Source organism: Labeo rohita, chromosome 23 (genome assembly GCF_022985175.1).
Source record: "Labeo rohita strain BAU-BD-2019 chromosome 23, IGBB_LRoh.1.0, whole genome shotgun sequence".
In the NCBI taxonomy this organism is placed as follows: Eukaryota; Metazoa; Chordata; class Actinopteri; order Cypriniformes; family Cyprinidae; genus Labeo; species Labeo rohita.
In genome coordinates this window covers 22,693,779-22,714,258 of record NC_066891.1, presented here as the reverse complement: position 1 = coordinate 22,714,258, position 20,480 = coordinate 22,693,779, and the positions used below count along the sequence as shown (strand labels likewise).

The 20,480-nt window shown below is 31.7% G+C and overlaps 1 protein-coding gene across 1 annotated transcript in view; it reads left to right on the top strand.

Moving 5' to 3' along the window:
• plxnb1a (plexin b1a) overlaps window positions 1-20,480 on the top strand; it is a 105,175-nt gene that overhangs the window by 44,354 nt on the left and 40,341 nt on the right. The window contains 2 exon segments of the mRNA XM_051096405.1: window positions 13,133-13,212; window positions 15,390-16,488. Coding sequence (XP_050952362.1) covers window positions 13,199-13,212; window positions 15,390-16,488 — 1,113 coding nt within the window. The 5' untranslated portion in view covers window positions 13,133-13,198.

The window sequence follows — 20,480 nt, the reverse complement described above, 5'->3', positions numbered from 1 at the left end:
TTTATTTAGTGTATATACATAATTATTTGTAAGATTATTAGTAATGTGATTAAGTATTGAAAGATCATCTAAGTATTAAACATTATGCAAATACATTCGTTATTTGTAAGATCAATGAGTAATGATGTCATAATTATCATAGATACTAAAGATTACAGAAGATATTTTTTGTTTTAAACTTAATTATTCAAATTATTTATTAATTAGGAAATGTTTATTTTAATGTGTCATAAATTTATAATCTAATTATATTATGCAAGTATTACATAAAATGCTATTTAATTATTAAAATATTGTTTATTAATGATTAAATGTTTATTTTTAATATTTTTTAAGTTATTGTAGTTATTACATGATATATTTTAATATACTTATTAAAAGATCATTTATTAATTAAATATTATACAAATACGATTTATTATATAAATAGTTAGATTATCAGTGAGTAATGATGTAATAATTATCATGTTATACAAAAAAAATATTTTTTTAATGTAATTATTCAAATATGATTTAATAATTACTAAAGTTTATTTTAATGTGTAAAATGTTTATAATTAACTATATTATGCAAGTATTATAAACAATCTTAATAATTAAATATTTTATATTAATGACTAAATTATTATTTGTAATATGTATTTTTTTAAATATATATAAATAGATGTATTATGTAAGTATGTATCATAAATAGGCATTTGTAAGATCTTCAGTGCGTACTGATGTAGTAATTATGTGGTTAATACATTATTTTTATTTTATTATTAAAAAATAATTTTTTAATTATTAAATATTATACAAATACAATTTATTATATCAATAATTATTTGTAAGATTATCCGAGAATCATAATAATTATCAGTGTGTAGCCGTAATAATTATGTAATATTACATGAAATATTTTCTATGTAATTATTCACATATGATTTATTAATTAGTAAATGTTTATTTTAATGTGTGAATATTTATAATCAATATTGGTTATTTATATTTATAATATTACACAAGTATTATGTTAAAAAAAAAGTGCTGTCAAACGATTAATCCAAAATAAAAGGTTCATATATTAAATATATTTATAAGCGATATTAATTATATGAATAAAAATATATGCTTGTAAATAAATGTAAGTATTTTCAAAATATATACTATATGTGTGTGTTTATATATACATAATAAATATACACAATATACACGCGTTATGTAAACAAAAACGTTTATTTTGGATGTGATTAATCGCAATTAATTGTTCAACAGCACTAAAAAACTTTATTAATTATTAAATGTGTATTTTTAATATTATTTTTATTTAATTAAGTGTATATAAATGGATGTATTATATATATATATATATATATATATATATAAAGTTGCAAGATCATCAGTGACTACTGATGTAATAATTATGTATGTGTGTGTGTGTGTGTGTGTGTGTGTGTGTATATATATATATATATATATATAGTTATAGTTATATATAGTTATTACATTTTCAATTAATTATTAAAAGATTATTTATTAATTATTACATTTTATTTGTAATAAATATTATTTCTTTTATGTATCATTATATAATCATACAATCATACACAAATCTTTTGGCTATTATAGTAATTAATATATGAGTAAATGATGAATAAATGCCGTTTTCCCTTCACATTCAAATGTACTTGAAGGCATGTTATGAAACGGTGACTTGATTCTCATGACCCTTCATTGACCTCAGCTTGGCATCAGCCTACAATGCCCAATTGAGTCCCTGTCACATCAGGGTCACTCAGACACAATTTTCTTTGTCCCATTACTGTACGATTCAAAGCAGCACACAGAAAGCATCTGGAGTTTGCTGAAGGCTCAGAGTGTCTTGAATAATTGAAAACGCCCCAAACCTCAAGCCCGCCTCAGGACTTCCCCCGATAAACACGCGTCCTACAGCCACGTGAGCCCTCTTTTCATCTAAATGTGGGATAGGGCTCCAAAAGTGGCTGTTCACCCTCACCTGCGGGCGTGCGGCTCGTCCCCCACCCCGGATTTGTTTCTTACCGCTCAGCTGAAGCTGTGAGATTTATTTTCTGGTCAGTCAGACAGGACAAAAGCTAGTTTCTCAGAGGGGGACGGACATCACCCCTCTGAAAAATACTATGATGGGAAAACCCATGAAAAATTCATGACACGCAGGCATATTCGGAAGCTGCTGGGGGGCCTTTAAATGCTCCTCAAACAAAGTGACTTGCATTGTGTTGGAGTGATGTTTAACATGTGCCTTGTTAAATCTGATTTTTCAGATCTGAACTCTGACTGACATCTGAGACGCTGCTCCGTAATGTCTTGCCAAATCCTGAAATGCAGTGGGTTTAATTGTAATTGCGTATAATTTTGGTAATTAATCTTGGCAGATGTCGTCTTTTTCCTCCTTCTCAATCATTGATTCTGCTTCCTTCCTTTCTTGATCAGCATCCAGTTGTTTTTTGGTGGTCTGTTTGGCAGCTGGCGTCAGTTACTATTGTGGCGCTGCCCAGCAGTCAGTGCTTTGCCACATAAACCAGGAATCAGAGCACCAGTTGTGCTTCTGCATTATTGATCAGTTGAGAAGGACCTGATCAAAAAGACTGAATCCCAATTTGCATACGTCTGATAGCACAAAACATACTGTATGTAATGCCTTGCCAATATTAGGGTTGGGGCAAGTAAAACAATTAAAAGTCATGTTTGTGAATTGAAATAAAATATAAAAATGAATATTAGATGAACTTGAAAACAAACTTTAAAGAGGGTTATTATGGTTAACAGAAACTAAACAAAGCTATTAAAAAAAGTGAAATAAAAATGAGTATGTAATACATACTACTACTGTAATACATAAATGCTAACTAAAATAACTAAACTAAAGTTTAAATAAAAGTGGTCAAATTAATAACTGAAAAAAAACCCAAAATGAAAATAAACCTAAATAGTAATGTTTTTTATTATAAAAAAAATGAATCAAATTAAACTAAAATTACAATGAAACTGAAAAATAACAATAATCGTTATGTACACTACAATACATTTAAGTTGATATATTAAAACTAAAACCAAAATGTAAAATAAAAGCAAACATAAATGGTAATATTTAAAAAAAATAAATAACAAAACTACTAAAAATTCATTTAAAATGAAAAGTGAAAATATAAAAAGGAAAGTTACTTTCAAATATTAATAGAAACTATATAACACTGAAATAAAGCTATGTAGAAATATTAAAAAACAAAAACTAATAAAAAATGACAAAAGCACATAACAAAATTAGTAAAACTAAATCTAAAACTTAAATGAAAACTAAAAATCTAAACTTAAATTCAAATATAATTCATAAACGATAACGGTATATAAATGATATTAAAATAACACTGCTTTAAAACTAGAAATTAACTTAAAACTAGTTTACGTTCAAATACTAAAACTAACACTAGCTCAAGCTAAATAGAAATATTAAAAAAAGAAAACCTAATAAAAATGACAAAAGCACATAATATTACTAAATCTAAATCTGAAATAATAAATTCCATTTAAATATAATTCAAATCATTCAAATAATGTAATTCAATATGTTAATAAACTATAACATCATATAAATGATACTAAAACAGTATTATTCAAAATAAACTATGCCAGTATATAAATACTACAACAACACTGCTTTCAAAACTACAAATTAACTGAAATTAAACTAGTTTACGTTGAAGTACTAAAACTAACACTGAAATAAAGTGACAAAGCACACAACATTACTAGAACTGAATCTAAAATTTAAATGAAATTTGATTTAAAAAAAATTCATATAATTCAAATCATCATATAATTCAAAATATTAATAAGAACTACATCAGTATACAAATAATACTAAAATAACACTGCTTTAAAACTAGAAATGAACTGAAATAAAACTAGTTTAAATTCAAGTATAGAACACTGAAATAAAAAATGAAAGCTAAATAGAAATTATAATTAAAAAATGACAAAACAATGTTAATAAAACTAAATCTAAAATGTAAATAAAAACTAAAAATATAAAATTCAATTCAAATACAATTCAAATATAATTAAAAATATTAATAGAAAATATAAAAAATAAATAATACTAGTTTACGTTCAGGTACTAAATCTAACACTGAAATAAAAAATATAAAAAAACAAAAACTAATAAAAAATATAAAAACAGAAACCAATATTACTAAAACTAAATCTAAAATTTAAATGAAAATAATAATATCAAATTCACTTTAAATAACACTGCTTTGAATCTAGAAACTCACTGAAATAATAACTATTTTAATAACTATTTTATGTTTAAGTACTAAAACTAACACTGAAATAAAACAACTAAAGCTAAATATAAATATTAAAAAAACAAAAACTAATAAAAAATGACAAAACGTACTGTAACAATATTATTACTAAAACTAAAAATATAAAATTCGAATTAAATAGTATTCATATAAATTAAATGATAGAATTCAAAATAATAATTGTATAAAATTTTACACTGGTTTGTAAAATAACACAAAATAACAGTTGCTTATGAAACACTATGAAAAAGTAGCTACCTGAATAATAGCTGGTTTAATGACAGCTGAACTCTATCGCCCCCTTTAGATACAGTACCACACACACTTGCAGTGTTTTGGCTAGACATTTGTGTCTTCATTTGCATACTCATGTGGAGATTATTTCTGGCCTAAGTAATCCAGCATTGGGACACACTACTGCGTCACAGATTTTATCTTGAGCAAGAGGTTGTGGGTAATACAAGGCCAAAAAGCACGCGTGGTTGCTTACTATGAAACTGCATACTATGATTTAAGCTACACTACTCCTAATTTAGCATGCATTTATCATGCTATCCAACTCATGATATGAATTATATGTTAGCATTTATCTCACATGTGGTTCCGTTCTTACGCTGCAGTTGCTTTCTGTAATGTGATGTGTCTTTTTTCGGGTATCATAGAGTTTGAGTGCTGGTTACTGTCGGTACGCTGGCACATTTGAACCACTTGCATTGGTTTGTGTGCCAAGTGTAATTGTGGGCACGGGCGAGCTTGTGAAAGAGACTTAGAGAAACCACAGCATGACAGCGATGGCGCAGACAGATACAGCGAGAGTGCTGAGAAACACTAGACTTGGCTGTGTCCGTTTGCTAGCGTCTCCACCCCATCTGCAACTGTGACATAAGTGGTTTTAGGATGAGGATATTTATAGTGCAGAGGGTCCAGCTGTCATGGGAAGTTTGTCTGCTTGAAGGAAGTTGGACACTCCGTCTGAACTCTGGGATTTGAGGGATTGTTTGTTTGTTTTTATGACTGATCCTAACAGACAGGTTGCTGGGAAATCCTGATGTTTTGACAAATCATCCACAACTTTAAACTCAAGAAGCCTTAAGAAGTTTCCACTTTTTTTTAATAGCTAATAGGATATAACTGTCACGTCACAGTATATACTATATTGGCATAACCAGTGGGTTGAGTTTAAGGCGTTTGTGAAACACTGTAATAATTGTAATAAAATAAAAATTGTGTTATGGGTTTGTGCAATTATCAAATCATATGGGATGCATTTTCATTAAATACAGATGCGGAAACTGTTTCAGAGTGAAGTGTGGTCTAGTGTTTTCAGTGTCTCAGAAATAGGCATAAATATTAGTATTGTAATTTTACAGTTCTACTGTGAAATTCCGTACTTTTTTTGTTGCTATTATAATAATAATAATAATAATAATAATTATTATTATTATTATTATTATTATTATTATTATATTTGTATTTTGTTTTTAAAAATAAATATTATAAATATATAGGTAAACATAGTAATATTTTATTTAATTAATAATTATTGTTATTGAATTGATTTTTCATTATACAGTGAAATGATAGTAATCTTATTTTATTTTATTTTATTAGTAGTTATTCTTATTTAGCAGCAGTTGTAGTAAAATAATTATTATTATTGAATTTATTTCATTTTGTTTTATTTTTTATTTTCCTATTCTTATTTAGTATATAATATGTTCATTATTATTATTATTTATACATAATATATAACACACACACACACACATATATATATATATATATATATATATATATATATTTTTAGTATATAATATGTTCATTATTATTATTATTTATACATAATATATAACACACACACACACATATATATATATATATATATATATATATATATATATACATATATATACATACATATATATATATATATATATATATATATATATATATATATATATATATATTATTAATATTATTACTATTATTATTATTATTATTATTATTACTGATTTTTTTTTATTTAACAATGAAGTTGTAATAACATTATTTTTTATTTTTTATTTTATTGTTATTTAGCAGTAGTTACAGTGAAATTATGATATTTATGTTTTTTTTATTTATTTTATTCTTATTCAGCAGCAGTAGTAGTAGTAGTAAAAAAAAATTATCATTATTATTATTGAATTGATATTTTGTACATTTTACAATGAAATTATAATATTCTTATTTTTTATATTTTTATTTTTAATTATTTAGCAGTAGTAATAGTGAAATAATAACAACTTATTATTATTATTATTATTATTATTATTGAATAGTTTTTTAATTTTACAGTAAAACTAGTATACATATTTATTTGATTTTTTTATTTTATCATTCTTATTTAGCAGTAGTAAAATAATAACTATTGTTGTTGATTTTTTTTTTTTATTATATTCATTTTTTATTATTATTCTTATTTAGCAGCAGCAGTACTAGTAGTAGTAAAAGAATATTTTTATTGAATTTGTTTTATTTTACAATGAAATTATAATATTCTTATTTTTTATTTGTTTTATTATTTAGCAGTAGTAATAGTAAAATAACTATTATTATTATTATTATTATTGAATTGATTTTTTATTTTACAGTAAAACTATAGTATTTATATTTATTTTTTGTTATTCTTTTTAGCAGTAGTACTAGTAAAATAATAATAATGATTATTAGTATTATTATTATTATTATTGTTGTTGTTGTTGTTGTTGTTGTTGTTGTTGTTGTTGTTGTTGTTGTTTTATTTTACAGTGAAATTAAAGTATAGTACAGTGATATTTTATTGTTATTTATTTTATTATAGGGTAATTTTTCTGCACAAGTAACATTCAGTATAATTTTCTATACAGCCAGCTATAGCTGGACACTGTTGTGCACTTAATCTAATTATTTATTTTCCCACGCTGATCTGTCAATCAAATCAGATAACTCCGCCTTCTAAACGCCACCCAAAACAAAACACACTGTGGTTGGTCTTTTTAAATCAAATGTTTTTTTCCTGTCTAGTTGGGCAGTCCTTAGCTAGTAAAAGCTGCAAATTTGGGCCGACATTAGTGATAAAGTCCGGGTACTCGAGACTCTGGAAAGGTCAACAATAGCGTCTGGAATGCAGGGTATGCTGCGATGCCCCTCCACGTTCAAGAGCTCTATTAATAACATGAACATGCTACTGTTTCACCCTCTTACTCTCTTTCAATTCTCACGCCTTCTTGGAAAAATCTGAAATACAGCCGAGGATTGTTCGCGACACCCATTCACCATATTTTACAGACAAATCTCCTTTAGGGGAGAGGCTAACGACATGGGTTTGATATCTGAAAAGACGACTCATCCGCTGTGAATTATGTTTGAGTCGTCTGAATGGCCGCATTGTCCCCAGAGATGGATAAATAGCTTTCTTAATCATCCAGAGTGGCAACTTTTCATGTTCATTGTCGTGCCCAATGAGGCGTGACAGCGTAACATTCTGTTAGAGGCCATAAAAATGTGGGGTCACTGCCAGCCCGTCCCAGAGAGACAGAGGGGTCAGTCTCCTCTCTGCACCGCTGTGTGAGCCATGCCTCACGGGCCTGACGTTGCCCCGCCGGTCCCGGCATCTATCTGTGCCCCTGGGAACGCTTCCAAACAATACACCCCCTTCAGCCCCGGGGACGATTCGAAGGGGCCGGCTCAGAGTTTTATCCTTTAATACAGAGTGAAGTGCTTGTCATTCTTGTGTGGAATCCTTGTGCGCTCTCGCTCTTTCGCTTTCTCCTTCCCCCTCTTTCTCTGTGACTGGTCTGTGAAGAGGAGACTCTGCATTGTGTTGGCCTTAACTGTCATTGGTGTTAAATCAACACCACCTGCACATCTATTCTAGTGAAGATTTAAAAGCAGTCGGCCTAACGAGCCTCTATTATGCGGTGTGCTGTTTGCTAACTGTGGAGGTTGAGCTCTTTTTGAGACCTTTTGTCTGTGCTGCTTTTCAGGGTACAACCTAATGTTGAGGGGGGTTTTCCAAACGCTCAACAGGACCTCTTGGAACACACCTCCGAAATCTGGTAATAGGTCAGCTTGGGGCACTCTTATTTGTTTGGTTTGGTTAATAGCAGTTCTATTGGGGGTTAAGTCATTCTCTGTTAACTTGGGTGAAATTTAGTGAATTAATTGGATCTTGGTATGTCTTTATATATACGGCTCGGCAGAGGAACATACTGGGTTAGCTTTAGCATGTTGTCGCTTAAGTCTGTCAACTTAACATACATACATTCAGTTGTAGTGGTCACCTTAGTTTTAGACTGTTTTGTGCTTGAAACCTTACAGAAATACTTTTTAGGGGCCGAGCACCGATGGAATTGCTCAGATTTATCGTCGTCTTCGCATTGCATTTTTGAGGGCCTAAACATGCTCAAAAACTTTGCATACAGAAATTTACATCTGATATGGGTTTTAGAATTGAGTGTGGCAAAATGGCTCAATAGCGCCACCTATAAAATTTCAACAAAAGTGCCTCTCGAGCTACATTTCACATACATGTACGGTAGATATCATGTAACACACCAGTACCTACAAACAAGTCCTCCAATATGAAATTCGAAGCTCAACAGGAAGTTATTTTGTTATTTTGAATTTTCTTGGCAACTTTTGTGCAGTTTTTGCGATTTTTAAGGCATTGTATTTAAACAAACTCCTCCTAGAGATTTAAACAGATCAACACCAAATTTGAAAAGTGTACTCTAAAACACTGAATGATGTTAAATTGCGAAGATCTTGAGTTTTCATGCAAGGGCATGTTCGTGGTGGCTTGACTAATTTTGTTTCGCATTGAAACAGTCTGATCTGCACCAAAATCACCAAAGTTTGATAAAACTCCTGTCCCGAACACATGCTCATGACCATATTCAGCGAGGGCACTTTCAATTACAATGGCAAATTATGTTTTAAATGCTATACTATGTGTTTAAAGTTAGGTACGTTCATATGAGCTGACTTAGGTAGGGCCCTCTGATTTCCTTGATGTGGAAAATGCGGAAGGAATCACAGAATCCAGCATAAAAATGGAATTTACTGAATAATGCGGAATGTCATGGAATTTGCCAAATTTTGTATGAGTAAATCAAGAGTAGGTCAGTACACTTTAATCAAAACGTGATATAGACTAGTGTTTGTGAATATTAAGCCACAGAAATTCTATTTAAATACAAACCTGCATGTTCTATGTATCAGCGTGAATCAATGGCACAGACATGCGCTTTTGTTTACTACACACATACTGAAGTGCGCGTGACGCTCCCGGCGTTTTCAGTCTCAGCCAGCACAATATACGAGTACATCAACACATGAACATGCTCTATGAGTCACTTCATGAGCACTTTACCGTTTCTTTTGAGAAGAACTATCGTCATATCTTATTCAAACAGAAACTTACAGGTCTTTGCAGCAACCCATCGAAATAAACATTTGGTTTAACCTGACGAAACTGTGACAGAAATCTATTACTTAATGTAATGATAGTACTAATACTAATGATAAAATTATTATTAAAACATTATTTTTAAGAAATATTTAAAAGAAATATTATTTACCAGAGTTTATTTACCAAAAAATATAAATACACAACAAAGTATTTCTGGGGAAAAAATAAAACAATAATTTAATAATGTTTTTGTCTTTTTAATAATTAATTCTTTATAAATAATCAATTAATTAGACATGCTTTTGATTATTATAATTTAATGAAACCATTAAAATAGAATCCAGAAAATTAACTGAAAACAGAATTTGGTCAAATTAAAACTGAATTTGAGTAAAAAAATAAAAAAATAAATTTCATGTGACCTTAGAAATGTCATTTTTGTTAACCTTTTAATTTAAAAAAAATCTGTTCAATTATGTACATTTCATGATTTCAATTAATTAAACATGTTTTTGATTAGTCTAGGAAACTTAAAACAGAAAAAAAAAAACAGAAAAATTTAAATGGAATGAACAGAATTTGGAAAAAATAAAACGGATTTCATAGGGCCCTACTCTGGTCATACCAGTGGCCTAGAATTCTTTTTCTTTTTTCTTTCTTTCTACATAAGGGTGGTCTTCTCTCTGGGTGGCCACCATGTTAAAATCACATGATATAGCATCTGATTCCTTAGCAAGTGACTCTTATGATCTGATTCTTTTTAGTGAATCATAAACATACTGCATTGCCTCTTAAGTAACTGGCTCATAAGAGTGACTTTTATGAGCTGGTTGTTTTTAGTGATTCAGCACGGCCACTAAAATAATAGTCTTTTGATCGGGAATCAGACATGTCAAACAAATGACTCTTATGAGCCATTTCTTTTTAGTAAATCAAAAACATACAGTGTGAATGCTATAAATAAATAACCTGTTCAAAATAGAATTTTGTTCAGGAATCAGACTTGCCAAGAGAATTATACTCTTATGAGCCGATTCATTTTAGTCAATCAAAATCAAACAGTGTTGAGATCACATGACCAGCCGAGTACTGTTCACTTCTCATGACTCTTTCTTTTTAGTGATTCAAAACTTACAGCATCTGATTTCTTAGCTAGTGACTCTTGTGATCCAATTCTTTTTAGTGAATCATAAACATTGCCTCTTGTATCTTGATCAGGAATCAGACTTGCCAAATAAATTACTTTAATGAGCTGTTTGTTTTTAGTGACTCATAAGCATACAACACAGCCATAAAATAACTGGCTTCTAAGAGTCTTTTGATTGGGAATCAGACATGCTAAACAAACAACCCTTTTCTTTATAGTGAATCAAAACATACACTGTGATCACTATCAAGAATCTGCTCATAAATTGTCTTTTGTTCAGGAAACAGACTTGTCAGGAGAATTACTCTGAGTCAGTTCATTTTACTGAGTCAAAAACTTAGTCAGATTAATATGATTTGATACCTATTCAAACTTTGTGTAAGTTATTATTTTATAATAGGCATATAACATGGTGTATTTTTATTCGTTTTGTTAATAAAAGTTTCCGTTACATTAATGCCGCTAATTTAAAAGTGAAAGTAAAATGCGCACAATGCTTGAACAAGCTATTTAAAACGAAGGAAAGTGAAGAAAAGAGGGAAAACTCAAACAAACTAAAAACAAACTTCTTGACGCCGAATTGCTGCTAATTTGAAAGTGAAAGTAAAATGTGCACAACGCTTTTACCGAAGGAAAGTGACGAAAAGAGGGAAAACTGAAATAAACTAAAAACCAACAATTGTTAGACGCTAAATTACTAAAATAAACTATACTTGGAGAACATATTGCTGTATTGTTTTCCCTACGATTTTTTTTTTCCTTAAATTTTCTTTAGTTGGTCTAAAAAAGGTCCTAAAATAGTCTTAAATTTGCCCTAATAAAACCTGCAGAAACCCTGAATAAAAAGATTATTATATTCTTTGGCTCTAAAATCAGACGTGCCAAACAATTGACTCGTATGAGCCGATTATTTTTAATGATTCATTCGGTGTAACAAACCATGGTCATTCCACGTGACAGCAATATTTATGTAAAAATTAAACAACATACTTATTAAACATCAAAATTTCTGATCATTAAAATGTATTATATTTTCAATTATTTTCTTATTATTATTTCTTACAATTATTTTCAATTATTTTCTTTTTTTTTTTTTTTTTTTTAGAAGAATCTTTAAAAGGCATCAGAACTAGAATTGTTTAATTCCTTACAATTCACACCCCCCCACTTTTGTCCTTAAATCTTTCAGTATCCACCTTATTTTTCCCATAAGAGTGGGTGCAGCTATTTGTAAAAATTTTTTGTGTCTGGCTTCCGGTCTCATCCACTTGCAGCTATTTTTAGCTGCACAAAAAGCTTGTTTTGCTGTTTAATATTGCAAACTGGTGTGTCTTACCATATTATTTTAATGTATTCTCTTAATTATGAACACACTGGTTTGTAGTGCAAACTGTTTTACCGTTTACTGCACTTTTCTGATATTCTTCTCGTTATTTCCCTGTGGTGGATTATGAAGCGGACGTCCAGCACATTACCAGAAAACAGCTTACTTCCGCATTGAAAAATAAGGTGGATAGAAAATGCAGTTTTAAAGTTGGTAAATTATACACCAGATGTGCTGCATAGTCATTGTTGGTTAATAATTTTTCAGACAAATCATTTGTCAGCAGGAAATAGCTAAAGAAAAGGGTAAGGCCAACATTTCATAATTAATACGACCCTAAAGTCATCTTATTCACTGACCTGCAGTCCGTTTTTGTAAGTGTCTCTCTATAGTGCACTAAAACTGTGCCCATTTGTTCCATGCTGATTTGGAGAAAGATATCAGCAGTGGACGAATGAATGTGGGAAATGAGCGAAAAGGTGCTCCACTTACGGAAATGGAGAATCAGGGGTGATGCTGAGCCATAGCACGAGTAATCAAATCACATTATTTCACATTTTATCTTATTGATTGTTTAGGTCAGCTTGAATTGCCTCAAGAAAGCGGAGACTACTACCCTATAATGGCTTCTTATTAATCACATCTAATTCATATAAAACATCATCGACAGCTTGCCTCCTCAGAGTACAGGATCTCTGCCAATCTGCTACTGCAGAGCAATGCATTAGGGCTTCGATGGTGACTTAGGGCCTATATCATCCAATTTCCTGTCAGGGAAGGATTGCTCAGCTCAACAGCTGTGTCTCCCATGAGCCACAATGGCATTAAGGCTCTTCTCTTCAGATTGCTCAATGCCGCTCTGTGTAAGAGCTAATCGGCATGTTTTTCTACCCTCACAGACTGTCTCCACAGGCATGTGCTATGCCACTGGATAACCAAGAGGACAGCAGCCTCCCGAACATTATATGTCTGACAAATGGTATGTGTGCTATTTTCCCATCATATTTCTTACGTATGGCTGTTTTTACAGGCCTTGTCTAAAGATTCTTGTCTTGTGTCAAAGTGACAATTCATTTATGTAATAGAGCACTTTATATATACAGTCAAACCAAAAATTATTCAGACAATAAATACAATTTTTGATATTTTTTTACTAATGGGTGCAGGACACTATAGTTCATGTAAGTGAGGATAGCATAATAAACTGACATATTATACCCAAAATTCTTCATACAGTGGACTACCAGTAAAATTGGTCAAAAGTTGTGACCAAAAATTATGCACTTTGACCTGACCAGTGTTTTTTTCTTTAATTGCTAATGCAACCTTTTTACACCACAGACTGAACAAAATTAAGCATTGGTCAACAAAGTATTGATAGTTTTGTAAATATTGTCATACTAAGAGTTGTCTGAATTTTTGGTTGATTGTAATCCATTACATACTTTTCTACCAAGGTTATCTGACATTATCAAGATGAATTTGTTCTGACAGTTTATCTCTGAATTCTTGTCATATTTTACCTCCATTTTCGTAAACTATTGCAAAGAAACTGTGATAATGTGAGAAATGTTGAAGGTGCCTGCATAAATTTTAGTTCGACATATATATAAAATACATCATGTTATCATGTTTTGTACATATAAAATGGTAATGCTGTGGTGTTCTTTTAATACCTTTTACCATGGTAATACCCTTTATTTATTTATTTATTTGGTGTACCATGGTAATTTTTGGAAATTTACCATTGTGGTATTCTTTTAAATACCTAATGTTACTTATAATGCATTATACCATATCTTCTTTTGTTTGTTTGTTTGTTTGTTTTTGTTTCACATAAATATTTTGTTTATTTCCCATAAATGTTTATTTATATATTCATTTTAGTTAGTTATTTATTTGGTACAGAAACTGTAATATTTTGTAAATGTACCATGGTAAGACGTTTGTTTGTTTGTTTGTTTGTTTGTTTGTTTTTTGTTTTAAAAAATGTTCTTGTACCACGGTAATACCATGTTTTTGGAAATTTACCGTTTGTTTATTTGGTACATGTACAAAAACAGTAATATTTTGTAAACGTACCATGGTAAGACAGTGGTTTTATTTATTTATTACGTTTTTTGATAATACCATGTTTTTGGTAATTTACCATGGTGGTATTCTTTTAAATACCTTTTTAATGATATTTAAGAAGCATTTTAACAAGGTAATGTCTTTGTTTGTTTGTTTGTTTATTTATTTATTGGTATAAAAACAGTAATATTTTGTAAATATTTTCTTGTAAATTGTAAATTGGGTACAGTGTTTTTTTTATTTATTTTCTTTTTCATTACTTCTTCATTACATTACTTTTTTTTTTTTTTTTTTTTTTTTTTTTTTTTTTTTTTTTTTATACATATTTAGGTACATATTTAAGGTTATGTTATCATGGTACCATGTCCCAAAAAATACTATAATCTATAATACTTATTTTTTTTTTTTTTTTTGTTCTTGTTCTTGTTCTTGTTGTAACAACTTACATTTACACTTACACTTAAATATTCTTTATATTTAAATCATTAATATTATTTGACAATAGTTCAGAGTACCATTTAAATGAATATGAATGTTTTACATAAATATTTTGAATAAATATGGTATAATACAGAATATCAGGTCTGTGTAGAGGTCGACCCACTGAACAGTTTTGCCAATTAAACTACAACCATAGTATTGTTCATTGTTCAATATTAATATTTGTATTTATATATTTTGCTTAAAAAGTACAGTACTTTTTTTTATGGTTCAGTACCTTTTTTATTTTGTAGTAAAGTTCAGCAGTATTTTCTTGGATTGTTGTGTTTGCTTTAATTCAGTATCCGTTTAAAAAACTATTGGTTGATTAATTGGTTATTGGTCAGTGTGGTCTAACCTAGTTATCTGTAAAATCTACTAGTCAACTTCTAGTTTTGTGGTTTATATGAAAATGCCATAGTGATATCATTACTGTACCATGATATAACTACTGTACTTATTAGGTACTTTTGTTAATTTGTTTAATATATTCCTCTCTACAGGACATATTAAATTTAATTATTCCTAACATGTTGTTGACTAACTGTACTATGTTTGTCCCTGTCCTGTGAGCTAATACTGACTCATGTCACATATGATCAGTGTTTTTGCAGTGCCGTGTGGGATGGCCCTCATCTTGACCCTGCTTCAGTCCCTCATCCTGGGTGTTCTGGGGGTCCACAGCAGTTACCCTCGCTTCTCCTTCAACGACACAGTCTTCCAGCACCTGGCATTGCACCCTGACCCCAGCATAGGAACAGTCTACGTGGGTGCTCGGGACCATCTGTTCCAGCTCGCTGGCCTTGATGGCCTCCGTCTCGAAGTGGATGAGAAAACCGGCCCCGTGAGAGACAGCAAGGACTGCCTGCCTCCTGTAACCCTTGAAAACTGCCCTCAGGCTGGGTTCGTTAACAATCACAACAAGCTACTATTAGTGGATCCGTATTCGCTCCAGCTCATCACCTGTGGCAGCGTACACCAGGGCACCTGCCAGAAACGTAGCCTGGCCAATGTGAACGAAGTCCTATTTTCTGCCGAGAGACCTGTTGATACGCAATATGTGGCGGCTAATGACCCTACGGCGTCAACGGTTGGGCTCGTGGTGCGACCGCAAGACAAGGATCCCGTCCTTTATGTGGGACGAGGCTACACCAGCAGTCACCCGCCGGTCTCCACCCGCCAGCTTTTGACAGAGCCAGTGTTTTCCTATGAGGAAACTGCTAAGCTCGCTGTAGCCGGGCGCCTCTCGGAGTACGATCACAATTTTGTCGCAACCTTTGCGCGGCGCAACCACGTCTACTTTCTGTTTTATAGGCGCGATCTGAAAGCTGCATCAAGGGAATATCGTACATACGTGGCACGGGTGTGTTTGGACGATCAGGCGTATTATTCCTACGTTGAGGTACCGCTATTGTGTCGCTCAAACTCAACAGGAAAGAACTACAATTTTCTCCAGGGGGCGCAGGTGGGCGGTGAGGAATCTGGAGGCTCGCAGGTTTTGATGGGAGTTTTTTCTACGGCGGTTAGTGCTGCTAATGGTCCCAGTGAGGAATCGGCATTGTGTGTGTACACTCTGGATGAAGTGGATCGTGGTATTGATGCCACACGAGATCTGTGCTACACGCAAGATGGAGGGAAAGATGGCTCTAAGGTGGCATACATTGAGTATGATGTTAAATCCAACTGTGCCAACCTGCCCACGGTGAGTAAATAATCTTCTGTTTGTTTCGGAAGTTGGTGTACTTGGAGACAACAGGCTCATTTAAACGCTTAGAGGGATAGTTCACCCAAAAATAAAAATTCTGTCATTACCCAGATAACACACGCAAGTCTGCAAGATGTCTGTTAAAGATCACTTGATCTGGACAGCATCTGCTGCGTACAAACATCTAACAGACACCTGTAAGATGTCAGTTTTACATACAATCAGGGCTCTACGCATTTTTTTTTTAGGAGCACAGTCAAAATTTTAGGAGCACCTTCTAATCAATAATGAAAAAATCTGATTAAAATTGATTCTTCCCATTACGAGGTTATATTTGACTCGAGTGATTTACATGGGAATTTTGTTTTTACCTTTGTAATGGCATTTTTCTAACGTTATTAAAAGTATGTCATCTTATGTCAAATTTTTACAAAAATATATTTTATACACTTTTTAAAATTTCTAATTAAAACAACAGAATAAGAACAAGTAGAATAAGTTACCAATCAAATGAAATCAGTATTAACAGAATTAATTTGTACCACAGAGGTGCACAGAGGAACTCAAAAGTGGCTTGTAGGTGTATTTTTATATGTTTGATGAGGCTCAGAGGTGGCATGATTGCAATCAAATTCATAAATTTATGTAAAATTTTTAATATAGAAATCTTAAATGATTTAAATAACTGAAAAGGTACTTTAAAAATAAAAACTAAAACTGCTAGTAGGTGGCGGCAAGTCACTGATTTAATTACTGAATCATTCATTCATTTGATTCTTTCCAACAACAGATTCATTCAGGAATAAAGCAAGTGACTCTTTATGAACGGGAAATTGAATCCACTCACTAGATTTATTTAAAAACACGTTCATTCATAAACGAAACACTGCTGTGTTTGAATGGAGATGTTCAGCAGCACAGCTGTGACTTGTTTCAAACTATTTTTGACAACGAAATAAAGCAAAATCAGGCAATAGTGTTGTAGTCAGACAATATAAGTCACATTAAATTAACTTCTTGTTTATTTAAATGTTGTATTAACTTAATATCTAATTTACAACTCCCTTAAAAATCATTAAAAGCTGTCTCATCTTAGTTCATTGCGATCTTATAAAGTTTCATTATAATCAGCGAAGCTCTTTACACTGCACAGTGAATCTCTTATTTGCACGTTGTTTATGAAAATATTCATGAGATATGTTTGTGATACATTACTCAGCGTTGCAAAAACAGGTAGAAACCTTTGAAGCTCCCCACATTGGAAACACAAATAAGGCACAGGTGCTCCTAAATATTTTTTCGAAGACACACGCAGTAGTTTTAGTTGACAGAAATTGTCGCACTGTAGAGCCCTGCATATATTCTAAATCATAAACATCTTAAAGACATCTAATAGACGTCTATTTGACATCTGATAGGAAACATCCTATAGACATATTCCAGATTAGCAAACAATTAAAAAAATACGTCTATGTCAAATAGATGTCTCCATGATGTGTGTGTGCTGTCAGGATAATTAATCACTTTCATGTTGTTCCAAACCCATAGGACCTTTGTTCATCTTCAGAACACAAATTAAGATATTTTGGATGAAATCCAAGAGCTTTCTGACCCTGCATAGGCAGTAACATTGATAAAATAGTCCATGTGACATCAGTGGTTCAACCTTAATTTTATGATAACCCAGTGTTAAATGTTATTGATGCTAGAATTATGTTTGATTCATCACACTTGATAATGACAAAGTGTTCATTTTACAGGAATATTTGATAGATGCAGTTTACTTGTACACTGTCTTCACATTGAAACACTATACATATAAATTATCCATATAAATAGGTTTTGAGGTCAACCATTCCCACATAATCATCATAGTAGTTTAAATTTGATTGAAAAGCATGGGAAAATGGGGAAAGGATGCCCACAATGTAACTCTAGGGAACTGGACCGCATCATTTTCCTCTGACGGTGTATTCAAACTAACATTTATCCTAATTTAGATGTATTGCTTCTCATTAATTCTCAGGCAAATTGCTTTAGCTCATACGATTCTGTCTGCCATGATCTGAGTGAATTATGTTTTGACTCTTTGATGAGCATAAGACAGGCCTACCTAGCATTAGTCCTAACAAGATCTAAAGACAAATCAAAGATTTTAAGGATGTGGGCTCACAGGCAAACAACCTCCTCATGACCTCCATGTATTTGTCTATTCAGCATCCAGAACCAGGCCTGCTGAGTCTTAAACAGGGTTGTTCGGATCAATAAACCCCCAAGCTTAAACTCCTAATGATGTCTGCTGGAAAAAGACGTAGGGAGGAGAAATGTCTAGAAAAAGACGTAGGGAGGGTTAGATGTCTAGAAGACCTGTAGAAAGGAGAGTATTGCCTGTTAAAGGATTAGTTCACTTCCAAAGTAAAAATATCCAAGGTGTTCATGTCTTTCTTTCTTTAGTCGAAAAGAAATGAAGGTTTTTGAGAGAAACATTCCAGGATTTTTCTCCATATAGTGGACTTCAATGGGGATCAGTGGGTTGAAGATCCAAATTGTAGTTTCAGTGCAGCTTCAAAGAGCTGTACACAATCCCAGCCAAGGAATAAGGGTCTTATCTAGCAAAATGATGGGTCATTTTCTAAAAAAATAAACATTTATATATTTTTTAACAACAAATGCTTGTCTTGCACTAGTTCTGCGATGCACATCTTCATGCGTTACTTAATCATGTTGGAAAAGTCACGCGTTAGTTCTTTGTCTGGGTACTCCAGTTAAAAAAGGTAGGGTAAGGTGAAAAACTCAGTCTTCAAAATTGTCCAAAATTAGTCGGGTTTCCATCCAAGTTGCGAATTTAACTTATACGCAAAAATTGGACCGTTTCCATCCAACAAGTCAGCGAGAACAAAATCATCACTTCCTGATAAACTGATGCTATATCTTACTAAGAAAAGTAGGAGAAGCCACTGAATATAGTAATTTTTATATATAATAAATTACTTTCACCTCAGAGCGAGCAGATGAAACACAATAAATGTGACAATTTCTTTTGGAGGTTCTGAGAGGCAATTATACAGAAATACTTTGACGACAGACATTGCTCAGACATTTTAGATGTGGAACGAGATCAGTCCACTGGTTAGACAGGGTTTGCAGTCCCATAGCACACAAAAGTCACATGACTTTTTTTTAATGCGTAAAGAGGAATTTATTCATCAAATGCGCTTCTATCTCCCATTATTTGCATTAACCCTTTTTCACACAAGTCAAAAATCACCTCAAGTAAGCGTAAAAGCTTTGCAAATTAAGTGATTGTTATTTGAAATGTAGCGTTTTCATCACTCGTTTCTAATGCGATACTTTAAAATGTGTATAGAAACAGGGTGATGGAAACTTTTTGTTGTTTTACCCTTTTTTTTGTAAAGGCTATTTGACTTTGCTTGTTCGCTTTGTAAACACTGGGTCGGTACTTGAACCTACATCACACGTGACCTTTTCAACATGATTACTTGTTGAAAAGTCCAGCTAGTGCAAGACAAGCATTTGTGGCAAATTTTTTTTTTTTTTTTTTTTTTTTTTTTTTTTAGAAAACAACCAATCGTTTCACTAGATAAGACCCTTATTCTTTGGCTGGGATCGTGTAGAGCCCTTTGAAGCTGCATTGAAACTGCAATTTGGACATTTCAATGCACTGATCCCCGCTAAAGTCCACTATATGGAGAAAAATCCAAAAATGTTTTCCTCTAAAACCTTAATTTTTATTCGACTGAAAAAAGAAAGACATGAACATCTTGGATGACATGGAGGTGAGTAAATTATCAGGATATTTTTATTCTGGAAGTGAACTAATCCTTTAAATGTTGTTATTGTTCCTCGTACAAAGCTATAATATGACTTAGGACATTAAATATATGGCACAGGTCTTTTATAATGATTTATAATGACCCTCATCTCAATCTACTTTCATTTAATGGAAAAGAGCAGCTTGAACATTCTTC